This window comes from Myotis davidii, unplaced genomic scaffold (assembly GCF_000327345.1).
Source record: "Myotis davidii unplaced genomic scaffold, ASM32734v1 scaffold96, whole genome shotgun sequence".
NCBI lineage: Eukaryota > Metazoa > Chordata > Mammalia > Chiroptera > Vespertilionidae > Myotis > Myotis davidii.
In genome coordinates this window covers 408,438-432,205 of record NW_006289416.1, presented here as the reverse complement: position 1 = coordinate 432,205, position 23,768 = coordinate 408,438, and the positions used below count along the sequence as shown (strand labels likewise).

The following is a 23,768-nucleotide window of genomic DNA, read 5'->3' as shown; positions in this document are numbered from 1 at the left end:
CCACCCCCGGGCCAGCGGCCACTCCCAGCACCCTTACCCTGGCTGCCAGCTGGGCCAGCTGTACTCCGTGCCCCCCGCTCCTCCCCAATTTGTGTACCATTTCTTTTTTCTCTTTTTTTAATATATTTCTTTATTGAGAGGAAGGGAGAGGGAGAGAGAAACATCAATGATGTGAGAGAATCATTGATCGGCTGCCTCCTGCACGCCCCCTACTAGGGATCGAACTCACAACCCGGGCATGTGCCCTTGGCCGGAATCGAACCTGGGACCCTTCAGTCCACAGGCCGCCGCTCTATCCACTGAGCCAAACCGGCTAGGGCTGTGTACCATTTCTTTCAAAAGTAGACCAATGCCCACGTCCATCCATAAAGATGACCGGAATCCTGTCCAGAGATCCTGGCTGGGCGGAGGTCGGGGTGGGGGGTCAGGAAACGCAGCGTCTGAATGGGGCTGAGGATCTGAGATAAAGGAGGCACAGGCAACAGAGGTTTCAGGCGAGATTCCAGGCCAGGGAACCTGGGCCGAGGGCCGCTCCCGGCTGTTATGGCCCTGGGAGTCAAGGACAGCGCTCAGGAAGAGCCACGGCTGCAGTAGGATCTGGTAGATGTGATCCTATCACCTGCTCAGGGAAAGTGGGTGAGGCATCACCAGCATCTGCTCCAGCCTGGTAGCTGCTTGCTCGGGAGTGGCGCGCGAGGGTGATAGAGAAGTGACCACCATGGCCTCTGCTGGTGGGAAAAGGCAAGGCAGGGCTGGGTTGCAGGATGGTTGGGGTTATGTGCTCTCTTGACGGTGGTGGTTGCGGCTTATTTCAAAACTAGATGCACAGAAACAATGGATAGGGCTCGCTTAAGGCAAAGATAAACCTCTCACTAAGAAATTATATACCTGGGGTATGACTATCCACCATGACCCTGCCCAATTAAGAACTTGTGATCAGATCACCCCCTGAGGTTACTTTTCATAGAACCCCTTTTTTCCTCCACATTATAATGGGATCTCTACCATCTAACACAGTGGCTAGCACGTGATAGTTGTTCAATATAAATTGAATAAATGAATGTTGTCTTTAGCAGCTTGGAAGTAAAAGATCTAGTGATTGCTTTCTTATTCTCCACTTCCACTGTTCATTATCTGTGAGAGTCATTTATGTAATAAGTAAAAGTCCATTTGGGTTATCTTGATTAATAGCTTGGTCTAAAAATACTCCCCTATGGATTATTTTTAGTCTAAATTGTCCAAAAATAACTTCACCTGTGAGGTCAGTACTGCCATTTGGGAAGTAGGCAGCTGTTTCCAAAAGTTTTAGACCAATATTCAGATTACTTGGGCTCCCTGTTATTAGATGTGATATATTGTATATAGGATATTGACACTCCTCCTCTGTAAAATGAAGAAAGTCATTTCTGCCTGCTGCCTAATCATTGTTAAAATGAGATCATTTCTGTAAGAGCACTTTGAAAATTGTAGGACTCTTTCTAGAACTCGAGAACTGTTGGAACTTAGTTATTTTTGTTATTTCTTTTCAGTAATTGATCCAGGCCCAACCACTCTACCTTATGGTTTGTTTACAGTTCACAATACCCATATGGAATGATGACAATACCCTTCCTTGCTCTCCCCCATTTTGAACTTGATTTCTTCTTAAAGATTAGAGGCCCAGTGCACAACATTTGTGCACTGGAGGGGTGGAGGGGTTTGGGGAGGTCCCTCAACCCAGCCTGCGCCCCTCGCAGTCTGGGATCCCGTGGGGGATGTCCGCCTGCTCCTCCCGAGGGGTCCTTAGCACTGCAGCAGAGGAGGAAGAGGCTTCACCACCGCTGCTGCGCTGGCCAGCCGTGAGCCCAGCTTCTGGCAGAGTGGCACTCCCGCTGTGGGAGCACACTGACCACCAGGGGCCAGCTCCTGCGTTGAGCATCTGCCCTCTGGTGGTCAGTGCTCATCATAGCAACCAGTCATTCTGCCATTCAGTCGATTTGCATATTAGGGTTTTATTATATAGGATATTTGGTTTCTTTAATGTTTCTTCTTAAAGGTATTTACAGATGCAATTAATCCTTTTATTGTCTGTGCAGGAGTAAGCTCTCTAATGTTTTATTTGCATCCTGTATTAGATACAATGCCACACACATTTCCTTTGTCCAGTTACTTCTTGATGGCAAGAAAACTATTTGTGGATTAAAATCTTAGGTATAAAACATGCCATTCTTCACTATCAAACAATCTAAAAGCACATGAAACTTGAAGTGATTCTGCAGAATGACTAATGCTCACCTGACAAAATCCCAAACTCTGTTTTAGCTCTAATAAGTGGGCGGGGAGAGTAAGAAGGAGGAAGAGGGAAGAGAGAGGGAGGGGCACAAAGTCTGAGGCAACTCTCCAGTCTGCCCTGTCCCCCGGTTTGAATCACTTCTTCAGCCAAGGTGCTAACCTGAGGTCTAGAATGGCCTGGCTGTCCTCTCCTGCTGTGGATGGTTTCCATAGAAACATGAACAGAAAGGCCACCCACAGTCCCCTGAGGCCCCCCTTGTGCATTTTCACTGCTAAGATGCAAATCTCCTTTCCTAACCCAGCAGCCCAGGTGGCTGCCTTTAGGCTGCAGGAGTGTGCATTCTTAAGTTGCCAGGTGCTACAGAACTCAGACTTCCCAATCGGCTGCTACCTTTCTCTAATATCTTCGTGCAGAGACTTAACTGGGAAGGATGTGCAGATGGCCTCAGGAGTTCAGAAACATGAGCAAGGCACAGAAGATGGATATAGGGAACATGACCACAGTTGCCTTTCTTGTTTATCAAATTAAAATCTCTCACAGAAATAGAAATTGAATTTATCATCCTCCAGATTGGAAAAGTAGGTCACTGCTAAGAGAGGTAGAGACCTCCAAGTAAGCATTTGAAAAATGAAATCAGTTTTCTAAAGATTATGGAATAACAAACATTTTGACCCCAGCCATGGCCACAGAGCAAAACAAAATATATTTGGAGGGAATCAAATAAGACTTCAGAAATCTGGGTTTAAAACTGCTTAGTTCATTGAAAAGAATGTATGTGTGGCTTTTAAATTTTCCTTCTTTTGAAGTTGTACACAATCTCCCAGAGGAAGTAACTGATTAAGGAAAACTGTCTCACTCCAAGGGGTGAAAATAAAAAGACAAGGAAGGAAGAGCAAACTAGTTGCAATACCTTTTGTCCTGAAAAGTGCTGTTATGTCCTGGCTCAACAACGATACATCTAAAGGAGGTTCCAGCTCTTTCCTTTGCTCCCTGTACCCTCTGACCCCCTGGAGCCTATCTTAATGCTTATGTGGCAAACAGCTGGTGCCCTCTGCTGGAGAATAACCAGTAGCACTGCTTCCCTGTTATAGAAATCGGAACTTAAAAATTTTGGTAAAGACAGGAGAGTATTCATTTTCTGCTCTAATCTATTATAGTCTATAATGATATTTTATTTTCTAAAATCTTACAAATAAAACTGTGAAATTCAAGTAATTAACAGAATATTCAATGTCTACAAAGATTCATTAAAAGAACTTGAACGAAGCCAATGAATTCAGTGTATATTTTAAACTATTTAATAGAGGTATTTGTTGTCCATGTGGTTTTAGTTTAACATAAACACAAACTTTCTCTATGAAAACACTTAACCTGAGTTGGAAATGGAATCTGAAGAAATTTTAATTCACAAAATAACTATTCAAAATATAAGCAATAATTGATCCGAACTGAGTTGTTTTCCTGAATTTCAGGGCTCAGACCCAGGACAGGAATGAGGGAAAACTCCTTGTATTTCAAAAGCTCTGCTGAAGTCATAGGATTGCACTTGCGGGCCCTTAATGAGAGTGAGCTTTCTCAAACAGCCCCGGAAGGAGGTCCTGCTGCTCAGGCAGTTCTGCTTTACATCGGCTGCTTGGGAAAGAAGAGAAGTCCTGGTTAATTGTGTTAAAATGACGTGCACAACACAATAAGAACAAAAATAACCTCAACTGGCTTTTATATCAAAATTAGAATAATATTCTTCCACACATGTGGCTTCTGTGATAAGTCAATGAAAACTGTATGTAATAATTTAAAGGCATAGTTGTGACTTAAAATGTCATAAGAGGTGTTTATTTTATCATTTGTAACAGTTACTTGGAACATCTGAAAATGCATAAGATATGTATTTGTCTTCTAAAATGATTATCCATCCAAAAATGATTCCTTATAATGGGACTCACCTACGGTGACTTGCCTTAGTAAACTCCCCCAGCTTCTTTTGCATCACATCCAATATTCTCTGAGTCTTACCTAACCATAAATTTACATGTGTATTTTATTTTAATTTCCCAAGAATTCCTAGGTATTTGAAATAGCCTTTCTAAAACGCTAAAGGATTTATTACCCAAACAATGTATTTTCCTTAATCCCTATTCTGTATCCACCTGAATTCAGACTTGCCCTAGCGACAATTCCCTGGAAAGTGAAAGAGCAGAGCTGACACCCATACGCACCAGGATAGCCACCAACATAAATGGGATTGTTGGTGTCCACTGAGGTGGACTGGATGTGTGGACTTTCAGCATGAACGGCGTTCCCATCCACGACCAGCACCACGCGGTGCTTGCTTTTGTTCGCCTGCAGGGTGTGCCATTTTCCATCACAGAGAGTGTGGGGAGCTTTGGGCTCGTACACGGCTGTTATCCTACCAGCACCATTGTTAACATGAAATAAGAGCTAAACAAACAACAGACACAAGCAAACATCTTAGTGAAGTTTTCCGTATTTAAGGAGCCCAGTCCACTTCTATAAATCACTTTAAGTGGATAAAATACTAGCCTTTTGCCAAAAAGGGGAACAAACTAAAAAATAAACACTCGTTTTTAAAAATAGCCTCTTAAAGAATTCAGATGCTATCTTATCCCTGAAATTTCAGGAAGGGCAACGGCCACCTCCATGGGAACACGGCTGAGCCACCACCTAACGTAGCATTGTGTCCTCAAGTCGATTCCCCCTTTTCAGGACAACAGGAGCCGATGGCTTTACTGCGGGTGTCAGTTCCTAGCAGCTGCTAGCACCTATGGAGCAACTTTTACTAACTCCCTTCTGACAAACTATCGATGCTCCACCACAACCACATGGGAGGGAAGAATTATAAGTATACTCTTGTAGGGTTCTTATGTTATGTGTGAAGCTACTCAGTATTATTTCAAGGTAGATTGTGTGACAAATTAAAGATGTATATCGTAAACCCTGGGGCAACCACTAAAAATGTTTTAAAAGAACAATAAAATAAGCCAGTAACAGCGGTAAAATACACAGTACATCAAACATTACATTTTTTACAACTAATACACTGGAGAATGGCTACAGCGTTTGGACAGGTTCAAGCCTGAGATTAACGAGAGGACACGATGCTCTCGTGGCAAAGCCACGTGCAACTCCCAGCACAATTAGAGCCAACGGCCATAGTTGTGACCTTGACCTTATGGTCCGAACCTGTGGTCCCCCGTGGCTGAGTGATATGGGCTGCAGGAGGTGCAGCAAGTAAACAAAGCTTGATGAGGTGGATGGAATTGAGTAGAATTGAAACCTGGGAGAACATTGTAAACACCCCTAGTTTGCCTCCTGGAATCTGACTATAAAGTAAAGACTCAGCTTGCAGGCTGTGGCACTGTCTCTCCATCAGAGAGAGCAACATCACATCTAGACCTAGCTTTTTTCTCTTGTCTGTCTTTTCTAAATCCTTCACTGCCGCCTCACTGGTTCACCCAGGGCCGTGCCGGCTCACCACATTACACTTCTGATAACATTTTTCAAATGTCACATAATTTTCAAAATCCTTTTGAAGTGCAGATGAGGAAGAAAGTTGGCTATAAGCCACAGGGTAGAGAGCAGCAATATGATGTAGAGGCAGTTTTGTTTGGACATGATGGTGAAGTAAGAAGGAGAAGAGGTAGATGGAGAAACTAAGATGGCGGCAGAGATAAACACCGGGAAGTTAATGCCGCTCACAACCATTGATTAATACCTCAGAGAAACAACACGGACTTCATCCAGGGCTCGTACACGGCTGTTATCCTACCAGCACCATTGTTAACATGAAATAAGAGCTAAACAAACAACAGACACAAGCAAACATCTTAGTGAAGTTTTCCGTATTTAAGGAGCCCAGTCCACTTCTATAAATCACTTTAAGTGGATAAAATACTAGCCTTTTGCCAAAAAGGGGAGCAAACTAAAAAATAAACACTCGTTTTTAAAAATAGCCTCTTAAAGAATTCAGATGCTATCTTATCCCTGAAATTTCAGGAAGGGCAACGGCCACCTCCATGGGAACACGGCTGAGCCACCACCTAACGTAGCATTGTGTCCTCAAGTCGATTCCCCCTTTTCAGGACAACAGGAGCCGATGGCTTTACTGCGGGTGTCAGTTCCTAGCAGCTGCTAGCACCTATGGAGCAACTTTTACTAACTCCCTTCTGACAAACTATCGATGCTCCACCACAACCACATGGGAGGGAAGAATTATAAGTATACTCTTGTAGGGTTCTTATGTTATGTGTGAAGCTACTCAGTATTATTTCAAGGTAGATTGTGTGACAAATTAAAGATGTATATCGTAAACCCTGGGCAACCACTAAAAATGTTTTAAAAGAACAATAAAATAAGCCAGTAACAGCGGTAAAATACACAGTACATCAAACATTACATTTTTTACAACTAATACACTGGAGAATGGCTACAGCGTTTGGACAGGTTCAAGCCTGAGATTAACGAGAGGACACGATGCTCTCGTGGCAAAGCCACGTGCAACTCCCAGCACAATTAGAGCCAACGGCCATAGTTGTGACCTTGACCTTATGGTCCGAACCTGTGGTCCCCCATGGCTGAGTGATATGGGCTGCAGGAGGTGCAGCAAGTAAACAAAGCTTGATGAGGTGGATGGAATTGAGTAGAATTGAAACCTGGGAGAACATTGTAAACACCCCTAGTTTGCCTCCTGGAATCTGACTATAAAGTAAAGACTCAGCTTGCAGGCTGTGGCACTGTCTCTCCATCAGAGAGAGCAACATCACATCTAGACCTAGCTTTTTTCTCTTGTCTGTCTTTTCTAAATCCTTCACTGCCGCCTCACTGGTTCACCCAGGGCCGTGCCGGCTCACCACATTACACTTCTGATAACATTTTTCAAATGTCACATAATTTTCAAAATCCTTTTGAAGTGCAGATGAGGAAGAAAGTTGGCTATAAGCCACAGGGTAGAGAGCAGCAATATGATGTAGAGGCAGTTTTGTTTGGACATGATGGTAAAGTAAGAAGGAGAAGAGGTAGATGAACCAAAAGGTCAGATGACTTTCTTCTATTCTCCCCACTCTCATTTAGGATCTCCTAGGAACCAAAACCCCTGTGGAGAGTAAGCAGGAAATACGAGAAACAAGAGGTAAGTTTGGGGGGATCTAGAGCATAGAGACTTGTTCCTTGTTTTTCCAGGAGGCAGTAGCTCAAGAAGAGCCAAGCATGTTAGTCCCAAGCAACGTTGAGTTGACCACAGTTCAATAGAAATGGTGGCAGAAATGGTAGAGAGAGGACCCTCGTCCACCACCCTGACTCCCCATGTCTTATGAGTGGCAGGGCAGACATTCCCAGGTTTTCATAGGACCCTCTGGGGGATACAGAAGGTGGCCAAAGATGAAGAGGCAGCCATGCCTATGACAACTGAGATGGGAAGCCTGGTCTACAAGGGACATTGGCCAAATCTCCAGGAACAGTCCCCCTGCACTGGCAATGCTCCTACAGCCACCAGGGACAACTGGCCAAGTGCACAAAGACAGGCTGTGACTGAAGATCTAGAAAGTCCTTATACCTCATCCGCTGTCAGGAGAGAGCACACGGAAAAGGAAAAGGCCAATTAAGGCTCCCTTCCCCTTAATCTAGTGAATAAAGCACACCCGTATGGACTTGAAGGGGAGAGGAAGAATGAGAACTGGCAGAAACGCTGAAGGAGATATTTTTAAAACAAGAGACTAAAGTACTGTTAATTATTGAGATCATTTTGTTCCCAACACGAAGACTAGAGCCTGAAAAGCCAGAGCAGAATACTTATAGAAAAAATTGTGGGTTTTTTGCATTAAAAAAATTAAACTGTGGTACATCATCCCATGGAATACTCGGCAAACAAATAGAAATGAACTATTGGTACACATGACAACCCAGCTAAACCACCAGGAAATGAGGCTGAGTTGAAAAGACAATCTCAGGAGGACACATACTGCGCGACTTCATTTGTATAACAATCCTGAAGATGAAGAACAGATCAGTGGTTTCGAGGGGTTAGGATGCAGGGAGGAAGTCAGAGGGGTGGCTCCAGGGGGACTGTAGTAGTGGTACAATTAAGGGCCTTGATTGTGGTGGGGTATATGGAGCTACACATATGGTAAAACACATACTTGTATAACTGGCTCAACTTAAGCTCAGTGGATTGTGCCAATGCCAGTTTCATGGATCTGATGTTGCACTAGAATTATGCAAGATGCTGCCACTGAGGAGCCTACGCAAAATGTGAAAGAGGACCTTTCATTGCAACTTCCTATGCATCTGTAATTATTTCCAAATAAAATTAGGAAAAATGGAGCATCTGTTCAGTAACTTGGTTTCACATTGTTCAGGAAAAAGAAGTTGTTTGTATTATAGTTGCAGTTTTGCTTTAAATTCAAATTTAAAATTATAAAAGAAGCTCTTTAAAAGTATTTTAGGACTAGAGGTCCGGTGCACAAAACTCATGCACAGGTAGGGTCCATAGGTCTGGCCGGCGATCAGGGCCTATCAGGTTCTCCGCCTTCCCACCTCCCTGCCTCCACCTTCCCTCACTCCCTCAGCACCCGCCACCACTGGTCGCCCGCCATGTTTGCACCACCCCTGGTCATCAGTGCATGTCATAGCAAGCAATCGAACTCCTGGTCTCCCGATTGAACTCCCGGTCTCCTGGTCGAACTCCTGAGGGGACACTTTGCATATTAGCCTTTTATATATATAGATTATCTATTTTTTAAATATTGAACCTTTTCTCCATTCCATTAAAGCGTAGGTCTAGGTATTTCTACTGTTTCTCAACTGCTCTTATCTCAGACCCTGGGGCAAAGGGTGACTTGATACAGATAAGCACCTACCTTGCCATTCACAATCTCTAATCCAATGGCATCCACTTTGGCGCTGCTGATCCCCAGGAGAACGCCGTTCTCTGAGGAGGTACGAAACTCAAGTGTGATGTTCACATCTGAACGAACTTTGTAGCCTTCTTTGACTGAAAAACACAAAGAGAGCCCCGAGTTATGGGTGAGTCCTGCCCAGCCTAAGAAGGCTCAGGTTGGAGAGATCCCACCACCCCACAGTAGGCTGGACTGGCTGGACATTTGAACTCCTGACTGAGGTTTGGGAGACCTGGCTCTAGTAGCTCTTCCTCTGGATCCAGCTCCACCACCAGCAAGTCACCTCTCCCCTGTGAGCCTCAGCTTGCACATCTGTAAGATGAAGTGATGCTTCTAAAGACACACAATCAATGGGGCTAAGCCAGACTGAAGTCAAAGCAGGCCCATCCTCTCATCTAGAGCCACGCAGGGAAAAAGCAAAGGGATTTATCATCTGTGCAATAGTACATTTATTTGCCCAATATCTACATACTGGGTATGACATCATTCACTGAGTACATTAGAGTTCACACAAGCTTTTTAAAAAAATTTTTAAATTAAAAAAATTATTGATTGATTTGAGAGAGAGAAACATTGATTTGTTATTTCACTTATTTATGCATTCATTGGTTTATTCTTGTATGGGTCCTAACTGGGGATCGAACCTACAACCTTGGTGTAACGGGACAATACTCGAATCAACTTAGCAACCAGGCCAGGGCCCCCACTAGGTTTTTTTGTTTGTTTTGTTTTTCTTTTTTAAGTGAAGACTTAATTGAACAAATTTTTTATTCGGGTGAATAAAAAAGCTGAGATAAATTGGGGATATTAGCAATAATAGCAGGAAGTTGTTACCACACCCAGGGCTGAAGGAAAAATGGAAGCAGGTGGTATTACCAGAGCTTGGAAGCACAGAGTGGAGGAGAAAAGTGTACTAGCTTCTCCCCTTCTCCCTCCTGCCCCAGTCTTCACCAGAACCTTCCTAGAAGCCGTGGGGCAAAGTAGCCAGAGAGGTTAGTTCCCTGTGACAGAAAGGAGAACAGGAAGAAGAGGAGCATGGTTCTGAGTGCAAATAGGAAGCCAACCAGCAAATTAAGTGTCTAAAATGAGGAGGCAATGCCAGGTACATTATGAGGGCTAGTTCTAAGCCTGGAGGAATTTACATTCTAAAGCAATTTAGAGATTTAAAATTCCTCAACTTCTCATTGCTATTTTCAACAATCTAACTGGAGCTAATTTCTTCATCAAATCCAACTTTCATCTGGCTGGCTGGTCTAGGTATTTTATGCTGCTGACTTTTAATTCAAAGGCCTTTATGAACTTGGACAGCAAGAGCATGTCTTACATAAACGTGGGGAGGGTACAGATGAAAGCAGGGCCACATGTTGCCAGGAGCTGCGCTGCCCCTGGGGTGGGAGCCTTTGTCAGGCCATCTGGGTGGCACAGGAAGTGAGAAAGCTGTACATTAGAAGTGGAGAAATCAGAATACACCGGAACATGTAACCAAATGGTCTTGCTGCAGCCTTGTCCGGTGGGTCCTGCCCTGTCACATAACTCCCGGGTCCATATCATCTTACAGTACAAGAGAATCCCAGAGATGTCTTTTGAGATTTTCGATAATACGTACCAAGAGCTGCATATCCACTTCCTTCAAAGAAAGTTCCTTCTTGGGCCTCTGCATAGCACTGGGCTACTGCAAATGCAGACACTGGGCTGCCCTTGTCCAGCTGCTTGCTGTTCACTGTCACCTCCCCAATGCAAGCGGGGATGCTGTGGGTGACCTAAACCAAATGACGTGAGAGGGGATGGCCGTGAATATAACAAGGAGGGCAAGGGCAACATTTTCCTGTAGTTCCACAAAACACATTCAAATATTATCATTTGATTTTTAAAATGGAATTGCCACAGTACTTCACATGAAGGTCTAACTGAAAGCTTAGTTAGACTCTTTAAGGATCTTTGCTAGTAATGCAGTATATGTATTTTCTATTATTTTGAATAAATATCATGGAAATCAAGAATGAGTTTTCTAATCTTCAAACACAAAGTCCCTGGACTTTCCCAAATTTCATTGGATCTAAGTAGCTGTGGAAAGACAGATGTTCATTAACTAAAAGGAGGGCTGGCCGGGCTTCAAGGGGAAGCCCCCACACACAAACTAGAGATGTGCTTTGAAAGGTTTGCATCTTACAGCCAAACCCCAGGTCCAAAAGCAAGACAATTTAAACAAAGACATGCTCCTCTAAAAGTAAACGCAACAAAGATGAAGGTAATAAGGGCCCCATACAGAAAATGCTGCTTACATTTCCAATGTTCCTGGGCCTGTAATCGGAGGGAAGGCCTCCCAGGTACAACTTTCCTTCCACATCCAAGGTGGTGCCATCTCCCACCGTGCTCACCATGGGGGATTCCTGGCCATCAACCGTCATGAAGCCCTTTCTTTTAAAGTACTCTGTCTTGACCTAGAGCAAAACGAAAACATCCATGATTTTTAAGGCTGGGAAAACATTAACAGATGTTTGTTTGCAACTCGGTTCATTAGAGCTGTAATAACCTGACTGACATCCTAAAGGATGGCTCAGAGTTTTACACAGCTGGCGTTGCCTGGAGACCGAGCCTGGCAGAAGACGGAAGTAGGCACAGGCAATGCATGTTTTAGAAAAGTAAGTGTGCCAGAGTCTGACTGATAAGAGAGCAGATGCCATGATCTCAGGTTTGGGCCATTCACACCATAGGTGACTTAATTTACTTCTTGTCAAGTTGAGAACATTTTGGGACCTTCCATTTATTCCACCAATGTTTGCTGAGTGCCTATGAGGGGTCAGGCACTGAGCTAGGTCTTGGGGATATTTCAGGAAGCAGAAAAGGCCCCTGTCTGCAAGACACTTACATTCTACAGGAGAGATGACAAGCACAAAGCAAGCTAGAAACCCAAGGGAATAATGTTACTACGAGGGATAGATGGAATAACACTTGGAAGGCGTGACCAGAAGCTTCCTGGGAGCGTACCGTGTGCCACTTGCCATCACTGAGCAGTGCAGGGTGCGAGACTTTTGTCCTTCCTTTCCCAAGGTCAAACATGAAGTGGAGGTGGCCCCCGTGCAGCTGGAGCGTGGCGTAATCCACTTGGTTCTGGTGGGCCATGTGGTAAATCAGCCCACTGGAGGCAAATGTTCGGATACTTAGCTGAACTGAGAGCCTGGAGGAAAAGAAGAGCTCAGCCCGCAGAAAAGAAAAAGCTTTCCTCACATTTACTTTCTAAAATAACCTCAAAGAGAGGACCCAGGAATTATTCCACATTATATTTAGCATCTCAGGCGGGTATGGTCACTGCATGCCCATATCTGCCAGGCACTGTTGTAGGAGCTGAGGCTAAGGCAGTGAACAAAGGGAGGTTTCCTTTCTCCCATGAAACTAATTCCAGAAATATACCAGAGGGCTGAGACTGGGTGGTGAGGAGGCCAGTGGTGGCTATGTTAAGTAGGCAGGAAGGCAACCCTGAAAGATGGAATTTCAGCTGAACTCGGAATGACAGACTGGAGCAAGCCCCATGAACCTCTGCAGGAAATCCTCACAAGAGCTATGTGGGAGAGGGCACCACACAGTGGGGAAGGGAAAGGCTGTGTCTGGTGATATCCTGCAAAGGCAATGTGGGGTCATTGAAGCAACCTGGGATAGGAAAGGGGTGTGTGGCTCCAGCCTCATGAATGAGGGGCTCTGGGAGGCAGTATTTAGGTTTCATTTTAAGTGCATTGGGAAGTCACAGGAGGGTTTTAAGAAGAGGAGTGGGCATGGCTTGATTTATATCTTAAAAGAAACTTCAGATGTAAAGAACAAATCTGATGGGGCCAGGGTGACAGCAGGCTCAGGCAGACAGCTGTTAGAGGCCTGGTGGTGGCTTCGGCCAGGGTGGTGGTCGGGGGGATGCAGAGGAAGTGATCGAATGCATGAAATGCTCTGGAGGAAGAAGCAATAGGACTTGCGGATGGACTGAATTTGGAGAGTGAGGGAAAGAAAACAACCTCAAGATTTGGGCCTTGGACAACCAGGTGGATGGGGATGATGTCCACAGAAATAGCAGAGACCGGGGGACAGGTTTAGGGAAGACTGTGAATTTCCTTTTGGTGTGTTGAGACTGAGGAGCCTGTCCCAATCCACACAAGTAGCCAGCTGGGTACACAATCCTGAGTTCTAAGTGAAGGTCAGGGCTAGAGATGTGGGTGTTGGGCAAATTGAAGGTATTTCAAAGCCACCTGGGAGAATATGGGGAAAGGACCTTGGCCTTCACTGGTGGAAGATGAGCCAGCAAAGGAGACTGAGCAGGGAGAGAGGAGGAAATCAGGAGTGTGTGGGTCAAGGATGTCAAGTGGCCAAGTGTGCATGATGCTGCTGAGGGCCCAGCAGCAGAGGTACAACAGGAGGTGCCATAGCAGGTCTTGGGACAACTCTGGAACTAGGAGCAAAGGAGTGCTTGCTTTGGCAGCACTTACAGGAAAATCGGAACAATACAGAGAAGATTCGCATGGCCCCTGTGCAAGGATGACATGCAAATTCATGAAGCGTTATATATATATATATAATGCTTTAATATATATATATATACATATATAATGCATATATACATATATAATGCATATATACATATACACATATACATATATATATACACATATACATATATATATATATATATGTTAAAGAGCAACAGAGGAGTCAGGGGAGATTGACTGGATGGGTAGGGGAGGAAATGAGGGGTGAGAAAAGGCAGACGGCCACATAAAACAACTCCTTCAAGAAATCTTACTGCACAACAGACCCAGGACACCATTGCACAGTAATGGTACCCTGCAGAGTTTCTATTTTAAAAGTTAAAAACTACTAGAGAGTGCATGGTTACAGGCATAAACTCTAGGGCCGCAGTGCCTGGGTTTGAATTCCAGCTCTGCTGTGTGACTCTGAGCAGATGACGTGGCTTCCCTGTGCCACTCAATTTCCTTGTCTATAAAATGAAGACAACAATAATACCTTCCCCATAGGATAGTTCTGAGGACTAAGTTAGGGTGTGTGTGTGTAAAATATACTGAGACAGTCTCTGGCAGTGTTTACTCCCCTATTCTCACTGATGATGAGAGCGATGAGGATTCTTTGTTGATGAGAATTATGTATGAAAGAAGGAGATATGGTTGCTGCTGTTGTCTCTGAGAGGAGAGAGGTGACAAGCTCTGGAGGGCGAGTGAGAGGAGAACGAGGACTGTTCCTCCATCGGTGCAGGGGAAGAGGGGGAGGTGTGGGGACAAAAGCAGTGGATTGCTCTTTTCGGAGGTGGACAGATGAAGTTCTGTCTTAGTGAGGCAAGTCATCAGCTGGGGCAGGAAGTGGGATGTATGAGTTTTGAGATAAGAGGAGAAACTATGAAATAATAAAAAAATATATAAGCATAATAAAGAAATGTATTGGCTCCCCATGTAGCCCGAGGTTCTATATGTGGCCATAGCTTTAATGTCAAACCAGGTAGGAAGGAGACATGCATTTCTGCAGCCTTGACCACCAGCTTGGGTTCTGGCATGAATTAGGCCAAGAACAAGTGTGGGTTTTACCTGTGGTCAAGGTAGAGGAGATGAGGGCATTAAGGGGGTTTGCAAAGGAATGTGTAACAATGGCATCCCACCTCTCAGAGTAGGGGATAAATTGCACTTCGGGGCTTGAGAAGGGGGTGATGATCATGAGAAAGCATGAGGGCTTAGAGGTCTTGATGAAGCTGAGAAACAGAGTAGAGATGAGGAAGAGGTAAGTACATAGGATGCTTAAAGTAGAGACTTTGGAGGTGGAATAAATACTTATGAAGTTGATAAGGGTATGACCATGGGGAGAGTGTGGCTGAGGAGGGAGAAAAAAAGCTCTGACAGACTGGAACCAGAGGACTTGGAAGGCCCGGTGTTGGGAGGGTGTGAATTCGTGGAGAATGACAGTAGGAGTGGTACAAAAGGACACTAAGCTATAGTCTGAAGGTGGTGGGGGTGGGGGTTGATCACGGAGGGCAACAACAAGAGGAGCAGGGTGTGGCAGAGTCTAGAGACATGAACTTCAGATCAGCCAGAGATTCGATGCAGAGAGGAGAGAGGTGGAGTTGGAGGTACCTTGGCCAGCCTCAGCCTCTAGATTTGCGGCATGTGAGCCAGCGTCCCCTGAGAAGGTTCCTTGGGGACAGGCAAGTTTGAGGGCAAGATAGAATGTGTTGACTAATGTGAATGTGGCCCCGGGGGATTTTGAGGGGCACAGTGAGAGTTTGGGTAGACAATTTCATGAGATTAGTGAATCCTTACAATAGAATGGTGTTGAAAGTCTATAGATGATGATAGATCTAGAGGACTTTGGTTCTGGACTGAGGAGTGACTTAGGTAGATTCTTCATTCTTTCCTACATCACACGGAGGCTAACCCAACCATCATCTACAAGAGGTGAAGATAAACCGCAGGAACCCCATTCTCCACGCTGTAAGCATCTGGTTTGCATGAAGGCTGCTTTCCTATCTCCTTGCCTTCTCATCGTGCCTTTCGGTTGCCAGTTGAGCGCTCCATAATCAATACAAGAAGCTGTTTTGGGGAAGACCCATTGCAAAGAATACCTCCCTATTCATGTAGCAATAGGATGCCTTATAAGAACGTCAGAACAAGGCCTACCTCTTTCTGACAGCCAACGGATTGAAAGGCAGCACGAAATGGCTGCTTTGTACGAGTCCAAACTGGTGAGCATTGGGGACATAACCTGGGGTTCCGTCCATGGCACACTGTTGCTGTAAGACACACACAAGACTCTCAGCCACACACCTCCAGGACCCCCACTAACACGTGCAGTTTTCCATGAAGTAAACATCTCAGAAGCAATGGTATCAGAACACCAACAACCACAAATACATGTTTTCACTGATTTAATCTTTGTTTTAAAGAATTTACTGGTGGCCCCTTATCTGCCCACAAAGGCAGTTGGAGTGTCTGTCTTTCCCCTCAATCCCAAGTGGGAGGCCTTGCTGCTGCCCCTTCCCCCAGCTCGGAAGATCCTGGAGATGTCAGCCCTGCAGGAGCCGCTGCAGCACGGGCCTGGGACACCACAAGTGCCCACAGGGGGCAGCAGGGCCTCCCAGTTTGACGTCTCTAATTCCTCATGGACAGGAAGTGAAGCCAAGAGGAGTCCAGCTGGAAGGGGCTCCTAGACCCCCAGGCAGAATGTGAGGAGCCAGAGAAGGTGCCCAGGCACCTGTGCCCCTCAGTGCCCTCCACACACTGACCCCAAACCAGTGAGGCCTCGGACTCAGTCTCCCAGCTTGGGGTGGGCAGATGCTACCGGAGAACTGTCCTGGATGCAACCACTGGCCCTGGGAAGGAACTGCTTTTCCTGAGACAGAGCCAGCATCTAAGTAATTAGAGTGCGTGCTTTCAACCAAGGAAATGGAGAAATCACAAAAGGGAAGAGATACTGAAAACTAATAATGGCTGTTGTTAAAAATATTTGCTCAAAACTGGCTTTTCCTACATGAATCAAATCCTTTTTTTAAAGCAACAGTGATATGTACAATGGCTTGCATTAAGTACTTATTTTCATATGTCTGACTAAATCCAAAGTGATCATGAATCCTTACAGAAACTCTGTAAAAAGCGTGTGGTTTGGCAGTCAGATGTGAGTGCCTGAGTGCTACACTCAATCCGTAAAGGCTGCACCACGTCACCTGTGAGTTTCCTGAGGACCATACCCCTCCCTGCCCCTGCCCTGCTTTTCATCACAGGGATGACGCCTTTAACTGTCCAGGCTCCTTTGAAAAGTGGCTTCCAGCTGGCTCTACCAATGGAGGGTCATGCTGGGAGGCTGGAGGGCGGGTGGATGGAAGAAGCTGAGTGCTTCCCCCTCCCTTCTGGCTCACATTAGCCTCCCTGGCAGGGCCCGTCTTCTCTGTGCTTCCCTACCCACCAGAAGGCTGGTGCCCTCAGCAGTCCTGCCCCCAGACTGGCGGCACCACCTCCTCCCTTTCCATCACTGCTCCAGTGGGCTCATTCAGCTTCCTCTACTCTGTGAAATGAGGCCCCCGTTTTAATTTCCTCTGGGCTGCGCCTGATACAATGAAAGAAAACCCTTCTTACTGGACGTGGTAGAGGATGAGGCTCTGGCAGGAGCTCGCTGTCCTCTTCCTGGAGAGCCAGCCTAGGCTTTTCTGAAAGCAAGCAGCTGTCCAAGTCCACTTGCTCATAGCCGACCGCACCAGTGAAATCCAAAGGTCTAGACACAAAGTGTTTTCAAAAATAATCAAAAGATTGCAAGCTAACACATGAATCAATGTTACCTACTTATTGAACAAATAAAATTCTTAAAAAAAATATTGATATTGTTGCAGAAGATCAGAATAAAACCAAGCAATGCTTTTTGAGCAGTGGTTCTCAACGTTCTGGTCCTTTAAATACAGTTCCAAATGTTGTGACCCAACCATAAAATTATTTTCGTTGCTACTTCATAACTCTAATGTTGCTGCTGTTATGAATTGTAATGTAAATCTCTGATATGCAGGATGGTCTTAGGCGACCCCTGTGAAAGGGTCGTTCTCGACCGCTAAAGGGGTCGAGACCCACAGGTTGAGAACCACTGCTCTAAGGCCTGTGACCTTGAATGTCCTTATGTAGAGTGAAGCACTAGCAAGCTGGTGGGCACCTGCACAGGTGGATGGGATATCGGCCCCAACTGTTCTTCCAACTCTCTTTCCACTCCAGTTACCTCTGTTCCCATCCATGGGTTTGCTCCTGTTCTGCCTAGTTGCTCCTTCCTTTCACTCCTTCAGAGAGTGCATCCCTTCCCCTCACATTTAAACAGTGCCATTGCCCAAGGCCTTCTCTGATGGCACACCTGGGAATAGTCTCTCTTTAAGTAATCTCAAACAGAATATTTAGGTGGCAGATTAGTGTCAGTACCGAGTATTAAAAAATCTGGCAGTCACAAACATGCTGAGAGCAGTTACACTTACTCCATGTTAAAGATGAGGTTTCTGATACAGCCATGGAATGACCTTCTCATCTGGAGCATTGCTGCCCCCTCACCCTCTGGAACACCCCCTATGTACAGGTTGGACACATTTATTGTCATGCTTTCCGCCAATGGGCCCAAGTTCATTTCTACAGGTTTTGTCTCATCCAGTTGGACAGTGATAATTCTAAAAGATTGAAGGAGAAAATAAAAGAAATATAATGAAAATTATCCACTTTAATACATAATTCCACAAGTCTGTATTAAATAATAAAAGTTCCCTGAAAATAAAATTTAACATGGCATTATGTGTGAATGAAAAGGTGAATCTTGAAAGTTAAAACCTACAATTGAACATTCTCCAAAAATGAATGGAATGTTATTAGATATTATTAAACTCAATTGCTTTTAAGAGAGTTGTTCTTTTTTTACTTCTTTACCTGTAATAAAATGTCCAGTGTGCTTTTAAAACATTTGATCTATAGTTTTCAAGTGAAATATATAGGAATGTTGATATTACACATTTTACTTATTCTTTACATTTTACCCTGTATTTTTCAGTATTGATAGAGTGCTATTTACTAATACTATTTGTCACAATTATTCCAATGTAAAGATAATTTATACTGGGTCTCAGAAAATGGCAGAGTTAAGGTTCAATTATGAAAATTCTGCAACGATGACAAAGCATATAAAATAATTCCAAAGGAGGGATTCTAGCCAGGTTCTAGAATTATTTTGAATTATCCAGAACTATAAAAACTGTGACTGCAATGAGAAACTGACTGCTAATGATGTCACAGTAATCACCCCAATCACTCATAGAAAGAGGCATAACAAGATTCCTATTGTGGAGCCTCTGTGAGGTCACCACGCCCTCGTTACACAAATACCTCCCGCTCCGTATCAAGGAGACAGAGTGGTCTTGTCCGTCGCTGTACGTGCCCGTGGGAGCGTGCAGGAGAGCTCTTCTCAGGCTGGTCCCATCCCCAGGATTAACATGCACTTCAATGTGGCCTTCAATGAGCATGATGGAGAAGAAGGGCTGGAAAGATTTCATAGAGAATTCCACAAAAAACATGACTATATGATTTTAAAAACTGTCATAAAGGTAATGTGGGAATATTAGCATCAAGTAATCAATTTCTTAAAAATATCACCATCTAAAACAACCATTTTAAATTTTCTATATTACTGTATAATCTCTACTCATATTTTATATTCTGTATTATGTTATTATCACACACCATATCAAAGGTTTGAATTTCCACATCATTTTCATACTTTTTATTGCCACATTATGTACCAACAAATATATTGTAAGTCACTAATCTATTTCTCTTTTTTCCCAGTGTTATTGATTGAGATATAATTCACACATTAACACTGTATTAGTTCAAGACGTACAACATAATGATTTGACATATGTATATGTTGTAAAATGATTACAATTAAATTTAGTTAACATACATGTCTTGGCTATTATAAAGAATTCTGCAATGAACATGGGGGTGCAGATATCTTTTCCAGATAGTGGTTTCATTTCCCCCCAGTATATACCCAGATGTACAACTGGGTCAGACTGTAGTTCTATTTTTTAACTTTTTGATAAAACTCCATAGTGTTTTCCATAGTGACTGCACCAACTTACATTTCTATCATGAATGCAGTAGGGTTACCTTGCCAGTCAAGGGCATATACCTCGGTTCAGGTTCAATCTGGGTCTTATGCGGGAGGCAACCAATCAGTATATCTTTCTCACATTAATGTTTCTCTTTCTCTCTTCATCCCTTCCTCCCTTCCACTTTCTCTAAAAATCAATGCCAAAAATACCCTTGGGTGAGGATTCACAACAATAACAAATGTAGGTACTTTATATACAGTTTTTAACAATCATACATAATGAACATTTAACTTTTTTTTCCTGTGAAATTGTTTCTAATGTTTGTAAAAGTGGGATTAAAGAGTTGAAGGTTTTGAAAATATTTAAAGCTCTTTAAACTTTTGGTGCCAGATTGAAAAGAGGTCCATCCACCAACAGAACTGCTAGCAGTGGGTGACAGCATTCCTTTTTGCTAAGTTAATAGCAAACTTTGATTTGCAAGTGGTCTTGTTAAGACTGATGGAGGCAGACAGACTGATGGTTCCTCAAAAAGTTAACCATACAATTATCACATGGCCCAGGAGTTCCATTCCTAGATATGCACCTAAAATAAATGAAAGCAAGTACTCAAACATTTTTGTATGTGAATATTGATAGCAGCATTATTCACAATAGCCAAAAGGTAACCCCAAATGTTCAGCAATGAACTAATTATGCTATGTACATACATGTATGTTAGTTATGAAAAATACTGAGGCATGCTATAATGAACCTTAAAAACATGTTAAGTGAAAGACACTAAAGATCACATGTTGTATGAGTCCTTTTATATAAAACATACAGACCAGATAAATTAATTCACAGATATAGAAAGAAGATTGGTAGTTCCCAGGGCAGGGAGAAAGGGGAGTGGGAAGTAGCTGCTTAATGTCATAGGCTGTTACTTTGGGTGATGAAAATGTTTTGGAACTAGATAGAGGAGGTGGCCTCACAACATTGCAAGAGCTCTAAATGTCACTAAATTGTTCACTTTAAAGTAGTTACTTTTATGACATGCAAGTTTGAGCAGAGGAAAGGGTCAGTGTCACCTATGCTACTGAAATGAAATATTAATATGGAAAAACATCAACTTTTCTCTCTTCTCCTATGCTGGTCCACTCACTGCTTATCACAGGCCACATTTCTCTTTCTGCTCCTTTCGATCTATATATATATATGAAGAGGTAATGTGCAAATTAGGCCGGGATGCTATAACAGTCACGACCGGTCAGGAGGAGGTGGAGCGCACACTTGAGGCCCGGAGTGGTGATGGAAACAGAGAAAAGGGGTTCTGCCCGAGCTGTCACACCACCATGCTGGCTCGGGCAGCCCTGGAGCAGACACAGGTAGGGGGGCAGGGGGTGGGGTGGGCCTGCGGTGGAAGTCAGGCCTGGGTCCACAGCGGCCTGAGGAGTAGGCAGACGACAGACCACTGAGGGTCTTATATACCATAGCAGGGAGCTTAGATTTTATTCCACAGAAGGAGGAAAAGTGGAGAATGTCAAGCATGGGAGCATCTTGGTCTTGCTTTCATTTTAAGACCATTCTGGTGACTGTGGGGAGGATCAATTTAGACAGCTGCAGTGTTTTGGGGCCCAAGAAAAAGAGAGACTGATGTTAGGACTAGACAGAGGCAGTGGATCAGAGACATATTTATGAGGAAACCTGATGGAACTATTTGGCTGATTACACAGGGATGAAAGCAAATGGTATTAGCCTAGGTTTTCCAGTTTGTTGAATGGGTGATTCTAACAATTTGGAGAAGGTATCAAGGAAAAGGAACAGTGTAAGGGAGCTTGCTTAGTTCAGCAATAGCCAAACAATTAGGACAGAAGACAGACTTAGTGCTCTTTCTTTGCTGCAACGTTTGTTTTTCTGCCTTCAGCCACCACCATGTAAGGCTAATGTGCCATCTTTTCTCCTAATCTAGGATATTATCTATCTACTACACATTCCGATCACCTAAATTAGCTTTCCTGCATGATCCCTTAAAAATACTTATCGAAGTCATTCAATGCTCTGTGAGTATGGGGACTTTCAAGATGTGGAAACATTATGAGCCTATATAGATTGATAAAGAGATATTGGGTGCTCAATTTTTAACAATAAAAATCAGATACTGAATGTGGTCATGCCAGAGGCATAATTTTAATGAGCCAATGTCTCTTTACTGAAGTGTCACACTTCAAAAGAGATCCTCTCAAATAACACAATGCATAACACTCATCTGGGTTGCCTATTAAAATGTAGGACCACACCTTGAAAAACACTCCTTCTAGAGCTCATTTTGGTGGGTAAATCTCTCTCCAAGTAAAGTAATCCTATATAATAAATGTGTAATATGCAAATAGACCAAACGGTGGAACAACCAGTCATTGGGGGGCGGGGCCAGCAAGCAGGTGTCGCCAGGCCAGCCAAGGCGCATGCCAGCAGGAAGAGGGAGGGGACGGCAATGGTGTGTGTGTGTGTGGGGGGGGGCAACCAGCGGCAGTGGGATGATGGGGGCTGGCGCCATCCCCTGATTGCCCACCTGGTCGCCTCCCGCATAGGGAGGGCCATGGGCTGCAGCAGTGGCAAGGAGATTCAGGGCAGGGCCGCCCAGCACTGTCCCCAGATAGGCCTGCTGGGGCTGCCTCCTGCAGAGGGAAGCCACCAATGGCTGTGGTGCAACTGGGGGCAGGGCTGGCTGCTCACTGCCCACACCATCCCAATTGGCCTGCTGGTCACCTCCCACAGAGGGAGGCCAGACTGAGGCTTAGGCCAACTCCCCACTCCTCTAAGCTGTCAGTAGGACATCCCCTGAGGGCTCCCAGACTGTGAGAGGGGGCAGGCTGGGCCGAGGGACCCCCCCACTCTCAGTGCATGAATTTGGTGCACCAGGCCTCTAGTCCAGTGATGGTGAACCTTTTGAGCTCGGCATGTCAGCATTTTGAAAAACCCTAACTTAACTCTGGTGCCGTGTCACATGTAGAAATTTTTTGATATTTGCAACCATAGTAAAACAAAGACTTATATTTTTGATATTTATTTTATATATTTAAATGCCACTTAACAAAGAAAAATCAACCAAAAAAATGAGTTTGCATGTCATCACTGTTCTAGTCCTATAATAATAGGTAAACAAAATCCTGCTTCATGGAACAGTATTCTAAATAACTTTACAGAATTTCAAGACTTGCTGTTTTAGACAAAGGATAAGAGTAACAACCATAATATGTAGAAGAGAATTTAGTATATACTATCTGAGTAAGTTTAAAAAGGATTAAAGGTAGACAGCAAGTATCTTTCTTCTCAGTAGCCAAAAAAGGAACATGGATTATGCAACACAAAGAAATCACGGATTCATAAGGGAAAGATATTCAGCAATAGTCACTTTTACTTATTAAAAATTCATGCCCATAAACAATAACCGTTTACAACTAAGTCATTTCCATCCAGTTGTTCCCGAGGTCATTTCCCTGAGCTCGTGGCTCAATAGCATTTGAGCTACTCACCCCATGGACCTGCCGATTCTCCCCACGCTTGCCCAGGGCAGCCAGGATGATGCCACTGCTGCTTGTGGTGGCAAATGTGGCCAACAACTCCGATTCTGGTGACAGAGGCTTGGGTGGCAACTCAATGTAGCCGCCTTTCAAGAAGCTAACACTCCGGATAGGCTGGTCACAAAGGAGAGGAAACAGCAGCGTCAGGCCCACCACACACTGACCCTCCCATGGTGGAGGCCACTGCGGACTTGCCCCACCTCTTTCCTGTTCACCCCACTGTTTTCGATTTTATTACTTCATTGTGTTAATAACCCAGTGGACATTTATAGAAACTCATTCCAATATTAATAAACTGCTTCCCACCTCAAGGATACAGCCTTTTCTCACTCCATAGGAATTTCTGAGTAAGTCAAAGGTCGATCTGGATATTTCCAGGTTTTTGATACAGCCCACGTAGCTTTTGCTGCAACGCCTCT

The 23,768-nt window shown here is 44.2% G+C and overlaps 1 protein-coding gene across 1 annotated transcript in view; it reads right to left on the bottom strand.

Moving 5' to 3' along the window:
- Positions 1 to 3,557: 3,557 nt before the first annotated feature.
- The window catches only part of LAMA1 (laminin subunit alpha 1), a 125,150-nt gene continuing 104,939 nt past the window's right edge, over positions 3,558 to 23,768 (bottom strand). Inside the window, exons 52-63 of the mRNA XM_006761932.2 lie at positions 23,656 to 23,755; positions 23,302 to 23,463; positions 19,059 to 19,210; positions 18,167 to 18,352; positions 17,295 to 17,430; positions 15,843 to 15,955; positions 12,172 to 12,361; positions 11,466 to 11,624; positions 10,790 to 10,943; positions 9,145 to 9,278; positions 4,489 to 4,711; positions 3,558 to 3,901 (exon numbers count right to left, since the gene is read on the bottom strand). Coding sequence (XP_006761995.1) covers positions 3,741 to 3,901; positions 4,489 to 4,711; positions 9,145 to 9,278; positions 10,790 to 10,943; positions 11,466 to 11,624; positions 12,172 to 12,361; positions 15,843 to 15,955; positions 17,295 to 17,430; positions 18,167 to 18,352; positions 19,059 to 19,210; positions 23,302 to 23,463; positions 23,656 to 23,755 — 1,870 coding nt within the window. The 3' untranslated portion in view covers positions 3,558 to 3,740. The remainder of the gene's footprint in view (positions 3,902 to 4,488; positions 4,712 to 9,144; positions 9,279 to 10,789; positions 10,944 to 11,465; positions 11,625 to 12,171; positions 12,362 to 15,842; positions 15,956 to 17,294; positions 17,431 to 18,166; positions 18,353 to 19,058; positions 19,211 to 23,301; positions 23,464 to 23,655; positions 23,756 to 23,768) is intronic.